This window comes from Monopterus albus, unplaced genomic scaffold (assembly GCF_001952655.1).
Source record: "Monopterus albus unplaced genomic scaffold, M_albus_1.0 scaffold229.1, whole genome shotgun sequence".
Classification (NCBI taxonomy): Eukaryota; Metazoa; Chordata; class Actinopteri; order Synbranchiformes; family Synbranchidae; genus Monopterus; species Monopterus albus.
In genome coordinates this window covers 113,121-130,508 of record NW_018128109.1, presented here as the reverse complement: position 1 = coordinate 130,508, position 17,388 = coordinate 113,121, and the positions used below count along the sequence as shown (strand labels likewise).

At 42.1% G+C, this 17,388-nt stretch overlaps 1 protein-coding gene across 3 annotated transcripts in view; it reads left to right on the top strand.

Moving 5' to 3' along the window:
• The window catches only part of arhgef17 (Rho guanine nucleotide exchange factor (GEF) 17), a 52,696-nt gene that overhangs the window by 14,375 nt on the left and 20,933 nt on the right, over positions 1 to 17,388 (top strand). The window contains exon 1 of one of the 3 annotated variants that reach the window (XM_020619948.1): positions 15,436 to 16,110. The exons of the other annotated variants lie outside the window; for them this stretch is intronic. Coding sequence (XP_020475604.1) covers positions 15,934 to 16,110 — 177 coding nt within the window. The 5' untranslated portion in view covers positions 15,436 to 15,933. Of the gene's footprint in view, positions 1 to 15,435; positions 16,111 to 17,388 lie in introns of those variants that run through there. 3 annotated transcript variants of the gene reach the window in all.

The window sequence follows — 17,388 nt, the reverse complement described above, 5'->3', positions numbered from 1 at the left end:
CTGCCATTCTCTTTCTCTCTCTCTGTCTTGTTTGACTTCTCCTTTGTCCCTCCTCATACCTGTTGCTTCTAGTGAATTGATCTGTAAATTTTTAACAAGCTCATACTATACAACTGATTGTGAGAAAATTAGTTTTAACTGATAAGAAGCCATTCGATTACAGTTGTCTCAGTGTGTCACACTGGGACTCTCAATAAATCTGCTAACTATGACCTCAGTAATAAACATAGTTGAATTGATACAGTTATGACAATTTCACCACAAACTGAAACATTTTGAGCTTCATAAACACAAACGTTAAGGCGGAAGTGTTGCGCTGAATTGCATACAATTGTACAGGTGTACCTAATAAAGTGTCCAGGCAGCATAGAGTTAGAGTTGTACGTACAAATCTGAGCCAGGGAGTAATACTGGATTGAACAGTAGTGTTAAATTGAAATACTTGCACCAGAACCAAAACATTTCCAGCGATACCTTTCACAGCTGCTGCTTTTTCAGCTGGTCCTGGTCAGAGTATACATGTCCAAATGGACACTGGCAAAAGGTTTCCAGGTATTTGTCTTGACTTATGAAGTTTGAATTATGACATTTTAGTCCTCTCTCTCTCTCTCTCTCTCTCTCTGTGTGTGTGTGTGTGTGTGTGTGTGTGTGTGTCTCTAAAGGTATGTTTGAAGGGTTCACACAAAGCTCCCATCACCCAGTGACAGACAGACAGGAGGCTTGTGGGTAATCGGGTTCGTTTTTCCTGAAACAATGTCGTCCTTCTTCACTCCTCAATAGGCTTCTTATTTCCAACCAGGCTCTGACTTTTACCCCCCTTCAAACATTTTATTCTCCAGTTGGCATTTCAGTTGTGTGGTTCTGAAATGTTATTGTGAAGGGAGGAGAGAAATTATTTAAGGCTCAGTGTGCTACAGAGACTTCACTGGAGCACATAATTCCCTGGATAATGTCAGAGCAAGACTAAATCTTGGTAACTGATCTTCAGTGTAATAAAAACAGAAGGATGTTTTGCGATTTAGGAACATACATGGTAATATCTGGGGGTCTAGACCTATAGTTCAACAACCACAGGTGAAATGGGAATAAGTGGGTCAGACACACTGATACAGTCTCACACTTCAGTGTCTTTGTGTTACATTAGTTCGTGCTCTTGGTCACATGTCTGTTGTGTCAGCTCATCATCTAGCACGCATTCGTCAGGTCAGTACAGATACAGTTCTCACTGAACAGTTACAAGGTTATGAATGAAGGCTGAGCAGACAAAACGCTCACGATTAGAAGATGCCAGGTACCCAAAAATAGCTCACAATCTGACATTGACGTGAGAAGGGAAGTGCACGTCCTTGTATCCATCAGGTGGAATTATTATTATTATTATTTTTTGTCTTGAAGAAAAGGAGCAAGCTGTTTGGTTGGTCCAGCTCTTTTCAGGAAGTGATTTGAAACAGAGGAGATAAAACATTACATAACATTATACATACATTAAGTTTGGAATTTGGACCTTGAGTCTGCAATAAAGTTTCTATCTATTAAATAAAAAGTAAAAAAAATAATAAATAAGCTGCTTTGCTAACTCCTCCATAAGCACCTGGTTTTAGTCACTCTATCATTCAGGTTCACATGAAAGAAAAGGCAGCGTAGGATACAAGTCTAGAGATAAAAATGGGTGAACATAAAAAATCCCAAAGTTGTAAGATAAACAACCATTTGTTAGATAGATGGATGTAATGATATAGATCGATTACAAAACTCGGGTTAGTGACACAGATGGCATAGAGGGACTAGAAGGCAAGACAAACTCTGTCATAGACTCGAGATGAACAACACGATAGGGGCGATTCCAGCAGAGCTCCAAAGAAGTATACACACCCCCTGAATTTCATGATAACCAAAGCTAAACAATAAATTAAACAAAACAAACAAATGCAAAAGACACAAAATCTAACAAAGCATCACTGGAAACCAAAACAAAGACAAACAAAATGTGGGGCCGCTCATGCTACACGGCCCAAAGTCTAACTGGCATCCTAGTGCTGTTAAACTGGAACTGTTCCTGGAGTGAAACTGGGATTGCTGGAGACAGAGTCCATCAGGCGGGACTAACAGCCCTTTGGAGCACTGTACATTGTCAGTGATCAGTAAAGCGCTTCAAAAACCCAGTCTCAAGCTATCTGTCAAAGCTGACAGTGTCCCCTCTCCAAACCACCTACTTCCTGCAGACAAACATACTGTATACACAGACAAAAGGGCTGGGATAGCCCACAGCCGTAACGGTGTCCCTGTAGAAAACTCTATTATTAGCCTTGGAAATCCTGCTCGTCACTGTCCACTTTCTGATAATGCAAACCTGCCATAAAGATAGTAAATGGGTTAAGCTTTCCACTCCTTCATACAGACCAGGCAAAATTTTATATTTAAACAAAACACTAACATGGCTTTTAATTTGAAAAGTGTGTACAGAGGTGAAAACAACACAGATCCTGCCTTTTAAGGAGCTATTTTTTTCTCTCAGGAACCATAATTGTCTTCATTAAGAAGGCAGGGCAGGAAGTGGGTTTGTGGGAGGCAGTTTGACCATTGTGTGCGTGCGTGCACACACACAGCCATCTCACTGCTGTCTTAACGTGTTTGTCTGAACAAAAAAGAGAGAAGAAATGGGGTGCATTTTATTTTAAGCCACTGGCAGTGTTTAGTATAGTAAGTGACAGAGCTTTGGAGTTTTTATTTATTTCACTTGAACGATGATGGTCGCCGCTTCTTCATTGCATCTTCATTGTCATCCATGGCAACCGTATGCGTATTGCTGTAGGAATGTGGTGACATCAGAGTAGCTTATGTTTCTGTTTGTGAAAAGAGAAGAAGGGAGCGGGAGGAGAGAGCAAGCTCACATCTCTTCCCTACCTTCCTGTTCACACCATCAGTCTGTCTCCCCTCATACGTTTGTGTCCTACCTTCACTCACTCAGATCTGCGCTGCAGCGTCTGTCTTTCTTGCTCGCTGTCTTTCTCTCACTGTCTCCTTCTATTTTTATCCCCTCTCCCACCAAGTTCACATCTGGATCTTATTGACGGTGCGAGCAGCCCTTCAGCCATAAAAAGCCTCTCTGGACTGTGTGTACAGTACTTGTGTGCTGGTGTTTGTGCGCCTGGCAAACCAGGGCAGACCTGAATTTAAACACCCCTTGATTAGAGGAGGATTTCACCAAACCCCATGTAGTGTATGATCTTTCCTGAGCTGCTGCATCTGTGGAAGGATTGAGAAATGACCTGCTCATGATACCTGATTTGTTTTTGCTTTGCCCTTCTTTTTTTTTAGGGGTTTGAGGGGGGAAACATGTTTTTAATTAAGTATGTTGCAAATTTAAACACTGATATATTTCTGCAGCGTCCCCACAGTAATAAACCATCTCTTGAAGCTTGTTATAATTCTTATATAGCATTACACTTTTCCATTGGCAGTCACTACAGTAAAAATGGTACCGTGATGTGCTAATGGCATTGGCATTGATGTAATAACCTACACTAAATGCATTTTCCTCATCCTTCTCTGTTACAGATGATCAGATTATTGTAAATGAATATCAATCATCAGTTACAATTATAATGTGATAATGTAACAGTTTTGTTTCCTACTGTCTGGGAGTTTCCACTTCTTCTTCTTCTTCTTCTTCTTCTAAGATGGACGTGACATGAAAACAGGCTAAATGTTCCAGCTGTCATTGCATTGTGTGCCTACTACTGCAGAGCAGTTCTTAATTATAATTTGGATTTCCCGCGTGAAGCAGCCTGTAGATTTGATTTGTCATTGTCATTTTTTTTTTTTTTTTACACAGATTGTTGAACTTTTTGTCAGGGCCTGTCTGCAGGAAATCCAGTCCTATTCTGGGACTTTGAGTTAGTAAAAACCCAAGTCCTGTCATGCAGATTCGCAGTATAAATCTGACCACCGCCTCGGATGCCGAGCTCCGAAAAGCTCTCCTCATTGCTGACATCAGAGCTCCTGACCTCACTTCTCACCTCTGTGGCGGCCACACATTACACGCATTAACCCAACAGAAAGTTAACAGCTACATACATGAACCCCTCTTTTTTTATCCAAAAGACAGACTGCAGTCTTGGCGAAAAGACAAAGGTTTGTTAACAGGAGTGGGAGGTTTGACCGAGGGCTGGCTGGTGTTGTTGGATGCCACACTCTGTTTCACTGTTCTAGTGAGCAGGGACAGCTCAGTGTCAGTGGCAGGTGGTGGTTCATAAAAGAAGTGATTTATGCATATTTGCAAGTTGCACCATAAAGATGTGGGACTCGGTTTGTGTTATCCGCCTTAACTATAGTGACTGAGAAGCTTGTGTGTGTTTGTGCTCTATTAATAGGAAGAGGAATGGTACAAGCCTGAGAATGTAGTCCTCTCTGGACCCACCCACCCCCACCTCTCCATGTGAGAGGGGAATGACATGACATGATGGAAGGCAAAGGAAAATGACAAGGGGAAGAGGGAGGAAGATGAGAGAAGGGAGGAGCCTGTGTTTTTCTTTGAAAGGAAAAGAATTGTCATCAAATTTTGCTGCCTCAGTTTCTGCTGACTTCCTTGTTTTGAATTTTTCTCTTATGTACAATTTTGAGATTTTGCTGTTGTTAATTTACAAAAAAAATCTCATCTGTTAAAGGGAACTCTTCATCACATGAGTAAATATTTTGATAAATACATGTAGCTACATTTTTTATTTGATAACTGCGTGAAATCAGAAATCACATCATCGTTTGCTCTTTGCTTTCTGTTTCCATCTGCTTGGAGTGTGAGGCATTATAGAATATGGAAAGTGAGGGATGTTGTACAATTTATGCCAGATTTCACCCCTCAAATTCCTACATTCCCGCTACTTTCAAAAGGTGTATTATAAACTTCTGTCAGCTTGTTTTACTATTAGTAGAATTTAATATTATGGCTGAGACTGTAGAGTTGACTGAGGCTGTGGTGATCGAAATAAAAAGGGATTTTGTTATGTCTCTGTGCCGCCATAGCCACAGCCGAAGGCATTATGTTTTCAGGTTGTCTGTCCATAGGTATGGTTCTTGTGAACGCAATATCTCAGCAACACCTTGAGGAAATTTCTTCAAATATGGCACAAGTGTCCACTCGGACTTAATGATGAACTGATTGTTTTGGCGGTCAAAGGTCAGTGACCTCACTTCTGTCCCATACCAGTGAATTTGACTGGTTGGCGAAGGCATACGGCTGCAAAGCAGTAATTCTAGTTCTCTTTGTGTTCTAGTTTTTACACTACTTTTTGGCTGACATTTATGAGGATGCAAAACTTGTGCCAAAGTCTGTTCTGCCTTTTGAGTAATGTTTTGCTACTGTCAGTACCTGTTAGAGCTCAGGTTGGTTTGTGCTTAGGCAGAGATATGCAGATGTCCAGTTAAAGGACAAACCAACAACAGTGTCTAAGGTGCTGGGCCACCATGTGCCACCAGAACAGCTTCAGTGCTCCTTGGCGTTGATTCTGCAAGTCTCTGGACTCTACTGGAGGAATGAACACTGTTCTTCCAAAAGATATTCCTTCATGTGGTGGTGGAAAAGCTGTCTAATACATCGGTCCACATTAATGTGTCACCCATCTGTGACAGGTTGGGGCTGCCCCAGCTTAACCTCCTATGGCGCTCTGGGGCAAAAATTTGTTGTTGGGCCCCTGTTGAACCACAATGTACAGTCTGTGGCTGTAAGTATTTGTACAGTTATACATTTCATGTTCTTTAGGCTCTTTGTTCCAGCACATTTAATTGGAAATAATAGATACTACAGTAAAGTTTGAGTAGGTTTGTGTCATCATTGACAGAACTTAAGAGCCTCTTTAACACATTGTCCCCAAGTGGCAAGTGTTCAAAAGTAAATGGTAGTACCAAATGTTTTTTTGGCAGCTGTTTGTGTGTTGTTTCAACATTAGCTCATGCACTAAAGAGCTTGCATCTGGCTCAGATGCAAGATGGCTACAGCCACTGCTCGTCTTGTAGTCACAGTGGGTAAATGTCCTGAAGTTGCTTCCCCTGTTGTGATACAGTGGCTGTTAGTCGAATCAAATTCAAGCAAGCTGTGAATTCATTTTGTTAGTGCTAATTTTAGAATTGACTTAGGTGTAGCTTCCAGTGATGGAAGCTTTGCATTTATGTTAATACAGTTGTCATGCATTTTAGTTGTAGTGAAATAGCAGTTAAAAAATTTAACATGAGTCACATAAGTGTAACAAAACATAAGCAGGGTTTCCTCTACTGTACATCCTCCCTCTCTGTTGGAACATGACAAACATATGTTTGGACCTAGAAGTTGCACATTTCACTGAAGGTTTATTCTGCACTGCTATGGGTACACTACCAGTCAAACGCTTGGACACACTTTGCCATCCAGTCCAAATGTTTGACTGGTTACATGTATATTACATCCTCTTTTTACAGCATGTGTGGATGGATGCATTGTGTGTGTGTGTGTGTGTGTGTGTGTGTGTGTGTGCAGACATGCTACCTGGATTCCTGCATTCCAGTCATTTGGGCTCAGGCCAGAACATTCTGGGAAGCAGGCCGGTGCACCAAGGAGGGAGGGGGGAGGAAGGTGAAATGGGGAAAAAAAGAGGAAAAGAAGAATGAGAGGATTCTGGCTTCTTATGATCCCTTCCATCACGAGGCCGAGATCCCAGGGGTTATTTCTGTCTCCTCTCAGGAGCCATAGCCATGAACAGACTGATTGTGATGTCATCTCATCTTTATTTTTTCTTCTGTTCTCCTCTCCGTTGCTCCTTCCCGCTATTTTCACCACCTCTAAGAGATTCGCATTTAGTTAAAAAAAAAAAAAAAGTTCTTGCATAATAAATTGCACTAAAATAGAGCTTTTGTTGAAAAATGATCTTTATTTTCTACCACTTTCATTAGTTCCTGGCAGTTTACAATAAATGTAACATAACTCATGTTTTCTTAAGTGTGTATTGACTGACTTAAACATTGTTACAATGCTATAGAGTGCATGGTGGGATGAGGATGTATGGAAAGTGACACAATGTGTACAAATGGTAAGGAAAGGAAGCTTTAGTTTGAGAATACTCAGCATTCATTCTGTGATCTAATCGCTACCTCTGAGACCAAAGCTGGGACTGAGCCTGTATCACGCGCACGCACACACACACACACACACACACACACACACACACACACGCAACACAACACTGCCATATAAGGAGAGAGCGAGAGAGAACCATGCAGGAGTGAAGCGGGGTCTCCTTTCTTCTCTCCCTTTTTTCCCCTTATTCTCTCGCTGTCCTGAAGTTCACTGGCAGCTTTCTCTCTTTCTTGAGTCATGCTGTCGTCTTCCCTTTCAGTTTGCTCCCTTATCCATCCTTGTGCTCTCATACTTTGCCCCCCTCCAAGTCCAAAACTGTCCCTCTCTTTGTCTCAGAAGACGATACACACCCAGTTTTGGGAAAGAGCTCTCTGTGCCATTTTAAAATTTCTTTCCTCCTCTGACTTTACTCATGAACTTTACTTGTGAATACACATTAACCAAATGTCCCACTGTTCAAACAGACCACTGATATTAACCCTGTCCAAACACATGGCTCATGGGTGTGTAAGGCCATTAGAAAATAAATCAGTTTTAATCTGGAGTATCCGCAGACAAAGGAGCACTTCCACCACCGCTGATACAGTGTAACAAAGACACTTATTTACTGTGTGGCTGTTTGGCATGTTTTATTGTTACTGATTATTTTCTGCAGACTGTTTCCAAATGTTTTTAGAGAATGAGCCCTGCAGATGACCCTGTGTGTATCAGACCTGTCATCATGTGTTTTCAGTGGTTTGGCCTGACCCCACAAGTTGTATACCAGTCTGTGTATTTTAGAAGCCAGGAACAGCATTTGGCAAAATAAGGTTCTTATGGGAAAGTGACAATAATTGGCCTAAATAGTTGAATCAGTGTCGTCCTTTACTGGTAACTACTGTATAGTCCAGAAAGGCGTGCGTCTTTGTTTGCACTGTTGATCCTTCATGTTGGGTTAATGACATAAGCTTGGTCTGTGTCCCACAGTTACGACAAAGGTGTTTGCATTTGCTTTTCTTGCTTCCCTTGTCTTGTTACTGTGTTTATGAGGAGTCTGAAGGTTCCCTGTGAATCTTTTTTGACAAAGCAGTGGTTAATGTGCACAGTAAAGACGACAGAGAGCCCCCCTGGGGTTTCTGTGTGTGTGTGCGCGCGAGTGCATTTTGTACTGTAGTGGAATGTGACTGTTTCATGTGAGAGGTTATAAACGGATGCACTCTTCCTGGGAGTATCCGGTACTGGAGTGTGTGTGTGTGGTAGAGAAAAAGAAAACGTTTCCCTGTTTTAGTTCTGTGCCACTGGGACCATAAGAGGCTATTCATGCTTTGTGTGTCCACTAAGGTCAAGTGACCTAATTTTTATCATCTTCCCAGGTCCACAAGGGTCCACACAGACTCTGTGTGAACGTCCACCTGCAGGCCAAAAGCTTGTGTCCGCGTGGACGGTCTGCGCAACAAAAGCCCTGATTGCGCCTGTACCACAGTGCTTGGAAACCATTGGCTGACAAAGACAGAAGCCAGGCCCTTAATTTGAAGTATGGAACTCATTTGCGTCCCTTGTCTGTGTCTGCGTACGCACGATGCGGAAAGCATGTCTGTCCCTTAACTCACGAGAAGGTGTTCCTCTTCTGGTCACATGGGTGATGAGTGCAGTCACCTAAATTTGGTCATACTCTTGTCATTTATTCCTGTTTTTCCTACTGTGAGGTCAAAATATATTCTGTGACAAAAGGTTTACTGTTGCCCTTACATTTACGCTTGTTCCACTGTATTCTGACTAGTGAGAAGAGAAGTTGACATTTGATTAAGATTTGATCTGCACTTCTTAACCACTGAACCATTCTCGCTGAGTGTCTCATGCACGAGATTTGTGGACTAGCACTCAGCCTTTAGTCAAAGGCCTACAGACTTTTTCAGGTGTCTATTTCTGGCCTGTCGGTTATATGAATTAGAGCTTCACAGCCAGTTATCCAGTCGGACCACCATGATGGTGCCAGATGTTGCTAGGAGAGTAGCGATGCAACTGCCAAGCCACTGCAGGGTAAATGTTTGTGTGTGTGTAATGTAGGTGCTAATCATGATTTCTCTGCTGCTTGGCTTTTTATTTTCATTCATGCTTTCTCATCCATTCAGGTGTTTCTGTGGCAACCGGTGTTACATAGCAACTGGTCAGCCAATAACAGAGCTTGATCTCTCCTTAGCTCACCTGCCTTCCTGTCCAAACTGAAAGAGTCTCATAAGAGCTGCTCTGCACTGCTCTCATTAGACTTTAAAAGTGTCACTGATCTTTAAGGCTGTTTTTAGAGCAAAAGCTGCTGATACCTCATAATAGGAGCAAGTAGCAAAAGTTTCACATGGTCAGGTTGTGTGTGTGTGTGTATGTGCGCGTGTAGCAGAGATTTGTTGCGTGAGGCCCTGTTCAAAGATCTGATGAAAATGCTAGGAAAGTCATAAGAGAAGCAGGTGAGAATACGAAGATGTTTCCTATTTATCTTAAGTGTGAAAATAAACACACATTCACAATCACTGGAGGACTTGTCATACAGTGTTTGACAGGTGAACCGCGCCGCATCCTCACAAGTTCACCTCATACTGTATATTCATGCTCTCAGCTGCACCACTCGCTGGAAATTCTCATCGGATGTAAGAAGTGTAGATTGTTACATTTGATCGAAATAGAAACAAATCTCCCCCCTGATATGGTTGAGTTGCAGACATCAAATGCAGATAAAAAGAGGCTTCCATTGTGGTTTCTCCCGCTGAATTACAGGGTGTTGAAAAGGATTTTTATTTCCTGGGAATGATATGTGTCTGTGTGAACAAGGTCTGAATGTTTGGTGGAAGTTGTGTCTCACTCCTCTCCACCCTGTTACACCCTCATATGAGATCTGTTTTTGTTCTGGTGCATTGTTACTTCACTTCCCTGTGTGTGTGTGTGTGTGCGCTGTTCTCTGACCGCTCACCATTTCAGTGCACACTTGCTCTCTCACTGACTACGGTCCACAGATGCAGTACAGAGCGTGTCTGCAGGGTCCAAGCATATTCATAATTATAAATCCACTCAAAGGTGCTGATCTGCCTGGAAATGCATTATTTTGCTGGTTCAAACCTTTCAGGAGCCCAGCATGTGTTTTGATTGCCCCGAGCTGTAATTAAATATTTCATTTTGTTGTAGCTTTACCAGCCAACAAACCCATACACACCTACACACACATAATATACATAAAAACAGGGACTGTACGCTGTGAGGGGTCAGGAATTTAGAGGAAATAAGGATAAAGAGAGGAAAAGGAGAGAAAGAGGGATAAGTGGGAGAGACTAGGAAGAGGTGAAGAGTGAGAATGAAGTATGAAATAGGAGAGAGAGAAAATGTCTTCATCTCCAGTAGAGTGCTGGATGTAGAGCTGCTGGCTAACTTGTCTGCTCACTGCAGTTTGAAAGTTCTCAAAGCCTCAGTCTGGATCTTTCTCACTGCTTTTTTTTCATCCTGTTTGTCTTTTCTTCCTCCTCCCTTCTTCACCGTCTCATATCACTGTGCTCGAGAGGATGAGTGTGTGTGAGCATGTATGAGTGCTGCTGAAGAGCCAACATTTGTGCCTCTTTTATGAGATGCAGTTCCCTGGGGACTCCAGCTGATATTTTCTTCAAGTTCCCTAGATGTATTTCTGGTAGTTCTCCTAATAATACGATTGGGATGTTGTTCTTCAGATCTGTGAAGGGAGGCTGTGTGAAAGAACATCACGAGAAATTAAAAGAGGGGGCGGCACAAACGACAAACTGGGTGGGAGAGGCAGAGACACAGAGAAGGTATTTCCGGAGTGGTGTTGAGGTTAAGATTTGTTTGTGGAGGGGAATAGGGTGCTGGACAGCAAGTGGATGGGATATCAGATTACAGGCTGCGAAATCGAGGATGTGGATGTACAAGTAGGGTCAATCAGAGGTTCCTACTGGTGTATCACTGCATTGCTGTCTGGTTGTGTCTCCTGTCTCTGTGAGGATGACAAGGGCAGCAAACTCACAGTGTACGCCATGGCTTTATCATGTAGTTTCATGGAAGCCGTTTCCCTCGTTTCCACAAGGTCGCTATTTAAACTGAAAATGCCTCAATATTTTTGTGGATATTATTTATAAAATAAAACCTTAAAATTCAATTTGAAACTAAATTGATGGCAGAGAACAAGTTGGCTAGCAATACTAAAAGCCTTGATGAGGAACTTAGTTTTCAAAATAAATGTTCATATCCTCCTTAGCTGCTCCATCTTCCTTTCCATTTCAAACCCACCTCCAGACATGAAGTTGGATCAGCCGGTCAGCTCGCTTGACACACGTGTCCGTACAAGATTTTGGGAGCTGTGTGCATCAGCTCCTCTGCGAGCTTCTGCGACTTAGGGTTACCCAGAGCACCCTTCCTTTTGTCGATCTGCGTTGACCGCTATGTGTTTCTTCAAATAAACATGCATCTGGATTTAGAAGCAAACAGGTTGTTCTCTGACTTTGGATTTGAATTGCATCTGCGACTCTTTAGATTTCTCCTCATCAGTTTTGTTTGTTGCTTCTTCAAAACCTAATGGTGACACATCAGATTATCTTACATTTCTTCATTTGTGCATATGTCTGTGTGTGCCAGACAGTGGATGACTATTCTTCTTGGGTGCCTCCAATATATGTGTGTTGTGCACTTGCACATTAGCCCAAACACCAGTCGTGTCCTTGCCTCAGCCTCATCTCTCACGGACAAAGGCCCTTTTCACAGCACCTCTCTCTCTCGCCCTCTTTCTGTTTCTCTCGCATACACTCACAAATCCACACATCCCATAAAGGTGTATTTGGAGAGCGAGTAGATCTGGTTACCTGTGTGTTCTCTCTCCCTCTCAAACATGCAGTCGTCACTCAGTTTGACGGTGTAGTTTACTTTGCTTATTAAACTATTATTAACTCTCATTTCTGATTTGAAGGAAAATGGGAATGACCCGAAACCAAGGACCATACATTTCATTATGTTTATATAATAATATATTTTATTACCAAAGTAGATGCCTTCTGATCTTTCCCTTGTATATAGGTGATATATACAGTAGGATGTGATGTATATGGCTTCTGAATCATTTTTTGAATTCTCTATCTCTGATCCAGTGGCAGGGAAAAAAAATTTTTTTTACTAAGTAGTGAATTTGTTTCATTATGACTGCTGCCCCCTTGTGGGTCCTGCCCAGGCATGTGTATACAGTATAATACACTAAAACACAAGATTTAGTGATGTGTGCCTTTAAATCTTAGATATTGAATTGGCATTTATAATTCAATATAGATCTGATGAACACAGCATTTAAACTGCAGTATTCTGAGCATATAGAGAAGACACACAGACAGAGAAGGTGAGGCGGTGTAGATGTATGAAAGCGAAGATGTAGAGAGAAGTGGGGCTCAGAGAAAAATTCATAAAATGATGTAGGTATGGGCAGACAGAGCCCAATTCTGGCCTGCCATGTTGTAGGTAGCACTGTGAATCATCTTTTTCTGGGAATCATCTGTCATTATCCTGTTACGGCAATGGTGCACACGCACACATGATTTGTGTTTCTATAGATGTGAGGACACTAGCTGACATATAATGTATTATAATAATGTATTCCCTGGTCTTGGTGAATATAACAGTTTTGTTTTGTTGTACGTTATTTATTTGTCTTTTAATGCCGTGTATGTGGGTGTATCAGTAAATGCATGAGGGTTGTTGTGATAAAGGCCAGATGGATACCTGGACACACACACGTTTGTGCAGTTATCTTTGTGAGGACACTGACATATTGAATTCCCTAACCCCTTACCCCAACACTTAACCATCACAACTAAATGCCTAACCACAACCCTTCCCTTAACCCTATCCTAAACCTAATTCTATCCTTAACCCTAAAACCAAGTCCTGACCCTCAAACAGACCTTTGAAGGGGTCTGAGAAAGTGAGAACCAGCCAAAACATCCTCACTTTCCTAAAATGTCTAAAAATAAAAATCACCCTAACAACTCCCATGGTTCAAAATTTAATCTGGTCTTCATACTCCTGGCCATACAAGCCTCCAGTCACCACAAGCGAGTTCTGGTCCCTGCAAAGCAGTGTGCTCCCCGTGTTCCATCCCCACGAGTATATATAAACAGGACCACACACACACAAAGATGCTTAGGGTTGTACAAGCTGTATGCATGCACAGGTGTGTGAAATCTGTTTTGAACTGTTTGGGCAGTCATGCATCCACTGTTGCTCCTAAGGTTACTCTCTTTCTCTCTCCCATGCACACAAATAGATACACACACACACCTGTGAACCAGTGGGTATGCTGACAGGTGTCATCAGCCCTCCTGCATGTTTATCCACAGACTGACTTCAGATTGACTTCGTTTTTGTGAGGGGATACTGGCTCCTATGCTGCGATGCAGATGTCACATCAGCTGTCATTTAACAGCACATAGTGACTCTCATTGACACAATGAAGTGCCTGAGCAAGACTTTAACCACACACACACACACACACACACACACACACACACACACTTCTTAACAAGGTGCAGAGGAAATAAGAAGTTGAACCATGGTTACAAATTCATCCAGCTCATGATCAGACACATCTGGCATGGTGTTCTGGTGTGTTTATTTAAACCCGCTGTAGACTGTGTTGATACATGAATGTAGAAATATTAGACTGAAGAAGGTGACTGATGTTATTTTTAGGTGGATGTGTAGACTGAAAAGTGGTTGTGAAACTGAGTCTGGCTTATTGTGTATGTTTCATTATGTCTGCCATGTCTAGCTATTGAGGCCAAAAACAGAGGGTGGAATGGTGGGGCAGTGGGTAGCTATGTTGCTGGGTTCGAGCCCGGGCTGACCCGGGGTCTTTCTGTGCGGTGTTTGCATGTTCTCCATGTGTCTATGTGGGTTCTCTCCGGGTAGTCCGGCTTCCTCCCAGCTTAGGTTGATTGGTGACTCTGTCACAGTGTCAGCCCTGTGACTGGCGACCTGTCCAAGGTGTACCCCACCTCCGCCCAGTATCAGCTAGGTTTGGCTCCAGCCCCACACGGTGACCCTATTCAGGATAAGCAGTACAGATAATGAATGGATGGATGATTAAAACCTTCATGTTTCACTTGAGAAGGCTTCTTGACATGCCAGTGCCTCTAAATCTCTTTAAAGTGTAGTTCTTTGTTGCAGTGAGTAGTGGGTTAAAACATGAAAAACAGCCTCCAACAGAAGTACAGTAACACGAGGAAAACAAGAAAAAGTTAAAGCAACCCATACATGTACCAGTTCACACCATCCTAGGCTACACCACTGTTTGGAGTACTGTGGCAGTGTATGATCTACTGTCTGTTCACACGCTAGTGCCCTTGCATAAAGCCAGCATTCAAATAATGCCAAACCTGCCAGAATATGTCCACATGTCAACATGTCTCCGTTGTTTTGAGTTTCTTTTTTCTCTTTTCCATTCAGGATCAGATTGTGCTTCATATATCTCTACTGTACATAGTGTCATGTGTTTCCAGTTGCAGCCATTAGCCTGCATTCAGACTGAGCTTCAAAGGTGTGAAAAAACACAGCCCTCTCCATTCATTTCTATAGGGGATTGTGTTCACCTCAGCCGGCACTGCACCAGACGGTGACATCATCCAGTCATGTGTGGGGGACACTTGGAAATGCCCATGGGAAGAAGACTCTTTTGTTTATCTTGTTAGCACAGGCATTCACTGCTATTCATGTCAACTTGTCACTATGTGGCCATATCATACATGCCTACAACACTCCCCCTGCAACCTCTCGTCCCCCCAACCAACACACCTACTTGTGTTAAAACACAGCAGGCAGTTGCATTTTACCATACTCAGTCTGAACATGGGCTCAGGCAAGGTAAAGACTGATTGATTGTAGAAAATCTTAACATTATTCATTAGGCCCTATTCTGATTGGCTGGGGGTGGACATGAATCATCACCTCCAGCCAATCAGCTAATCAATCTAAACAACTTTGGATGAATAAAATGTCACAGATATATTTAATGTGCACTATATATAAAGGGCCATAATAAAACCTCTTTAATTAGATGTTATCATAGCAGAAGGATTGTTTGTTAGATAGTTAAAAGGAGATTGACAGCTTTGTCATCCTCCCCCATCTCATGCCTCAGATTTCTCAATTGATTATTTATAGGGGCATTGATCGAGTCTGGCTGAGTGGAGCTGAGCTCTGTGAGCATCTGCCCTGCCTGCTGCCTTTCATTATGCACACCCAGGGGGGAGGGCCATGACACACTCACTCACACCCACACACTGTCTATCTCTCCCATGGTCCACACACCTCAACACACGCTCAGATCTTGCTTACATCATCCATGCAGTAGAAACAGATCAGACACCCATGCATGCACGCTGAAGTGTGCTCCTTTACCTTTCACATACAGTGTGTGTGCTGCATGACACACACACATGCAACCGAGTCTGCCTGCTCCCGAACAGGCGCACACTTTGACACACACTGAAGACACATGACTGAATTTATGGAAAAGTGGGGAATCTGCAGAAAGGTTGTTGCGAGGAGAGGAAAACACAAGTGAAAGGAAGATGTTTATGTTGTGACCAAGAGGAAAGGTGCTGATTCCTTCCACATTCAGGTGTGTCTTCTTTTATCTAGCATTATTCAGCGGACATCAGGACCAAGTTTGTGTGAGTACACAAACAGGCAAAATCCTCCTCAGGTTGTGCTGGTGTGTCTATATGTCAAACTGAGTGTGCACTGGGGCACACGGACTGTTCTGTATGCTGCAGATGGTTCGGACTCTAGCCTAGTTCAGCATTGCTCTGGAGGAAATGAATGAGATTGGGGAGAATACAAGAGATGAAGGAGGAGGTGGTGGAGGAGAGAGAGATGGTGGAGAAGCGGTGGGCAGAGATGCCGTGGATCAGTTCAGAAACAACAACAGCAATAGGAACGCCGGCAGGAATTTGAATGGGAATGGACTTTGCGCTGGGAGCCCCAGTGGAGAGGTAGACTAGTGTTTGGCTTCTTTTGTTCAGTTAGGATGTATGTGCGTGTTGTGTGTGTGTGTGTGTGTGTGTGTTGTTACTGTCGTGCACCTTTGACATGTATTATGGGTGTTATCGTCTCCTGTCCAAGTCACTTTAGATTTCACTCCTTTCCAGTTTCCTTTTCTCATTAGATATTCTTTCTCTCGTTCTTTCCTTCATCTCACTTTAACTGCTGTAGTTTCTTCCCTTTTGACCTTTATCAATTCTACCAGCTCCATATTCCATATTTTATAACATCTATCTCCTTAGGATAGTTTCTATTTCTTCAGATCCTCCTCTCTCTTGCTCACTTATGCCTGTCTATAATAGAATTATAGCTGAATGAATCACACGATTACCTCCCGTACCTGCTGCCGCAAATCCCACTCTGGTCTGACTGTGTGTCCTTCTACACTTTGTCCATAAAGCTGCTGCACATTCACTGTTCAGTGTTTTAAGTGTTTTCTTTTATTTTAGGATGCACAGTAATGGTATCTCAAGCAGAGTTTCCTGTTTGCGTGAATCGTGTGCCTCATGTTTAAGTTGCATACGCTCGAGTGGGAAAAGAATCAACAGACCCACTTTGGATTACATCCACACATGTATACACTCTCATGGGAATATGTCTCATATTCTGTGGACATATTGTAACACAGCTGCTGTAGCTCCGTTAATCCACACCAAGGATGAAGTGCATTTGTATATGGGAGGGTCAAGTAAATCTATGTATGGCCAGATTATCTTTTTCTCAGAAATACCTGCTTACTGGAAATATCTGCTTATCTGCTTATTTGTTGGTGACACGTTACTTAAACGTCGATTATCATTTGTAAGCCATATATAAATTAAAATAAAAAGTCTATAATGCATGGAGCCATAGTTATAAACTGAGAAGTGTTTTAATAGATGCTTCACAGGAAAAGGTAGATGTTCACAAGTGTGTTTATATATTACACTCTAGATTGTAATTTGTTATAAACCTTGAATAAAGTTTTTATTACATTTTTATTTACATTTAGAGAGAAATTCCCTCCTAAAACTAACGGCTCATAAAAAAATTTAATAAAATAAACGCCATCTTTTTAAACCATAGTAAGAACACAAGCTTTTCTCATGTCTTACATGAGGTGTTTTAAAATTAGTTTTCTAAATATCATAAAAAATAATAGTGTGTGGGACAGTGGGTAATTACAGTTTTTATATCATTTCATATGTTGAATACATTTTTGATTAATGAACGTTTGGTTCGTAAAATAT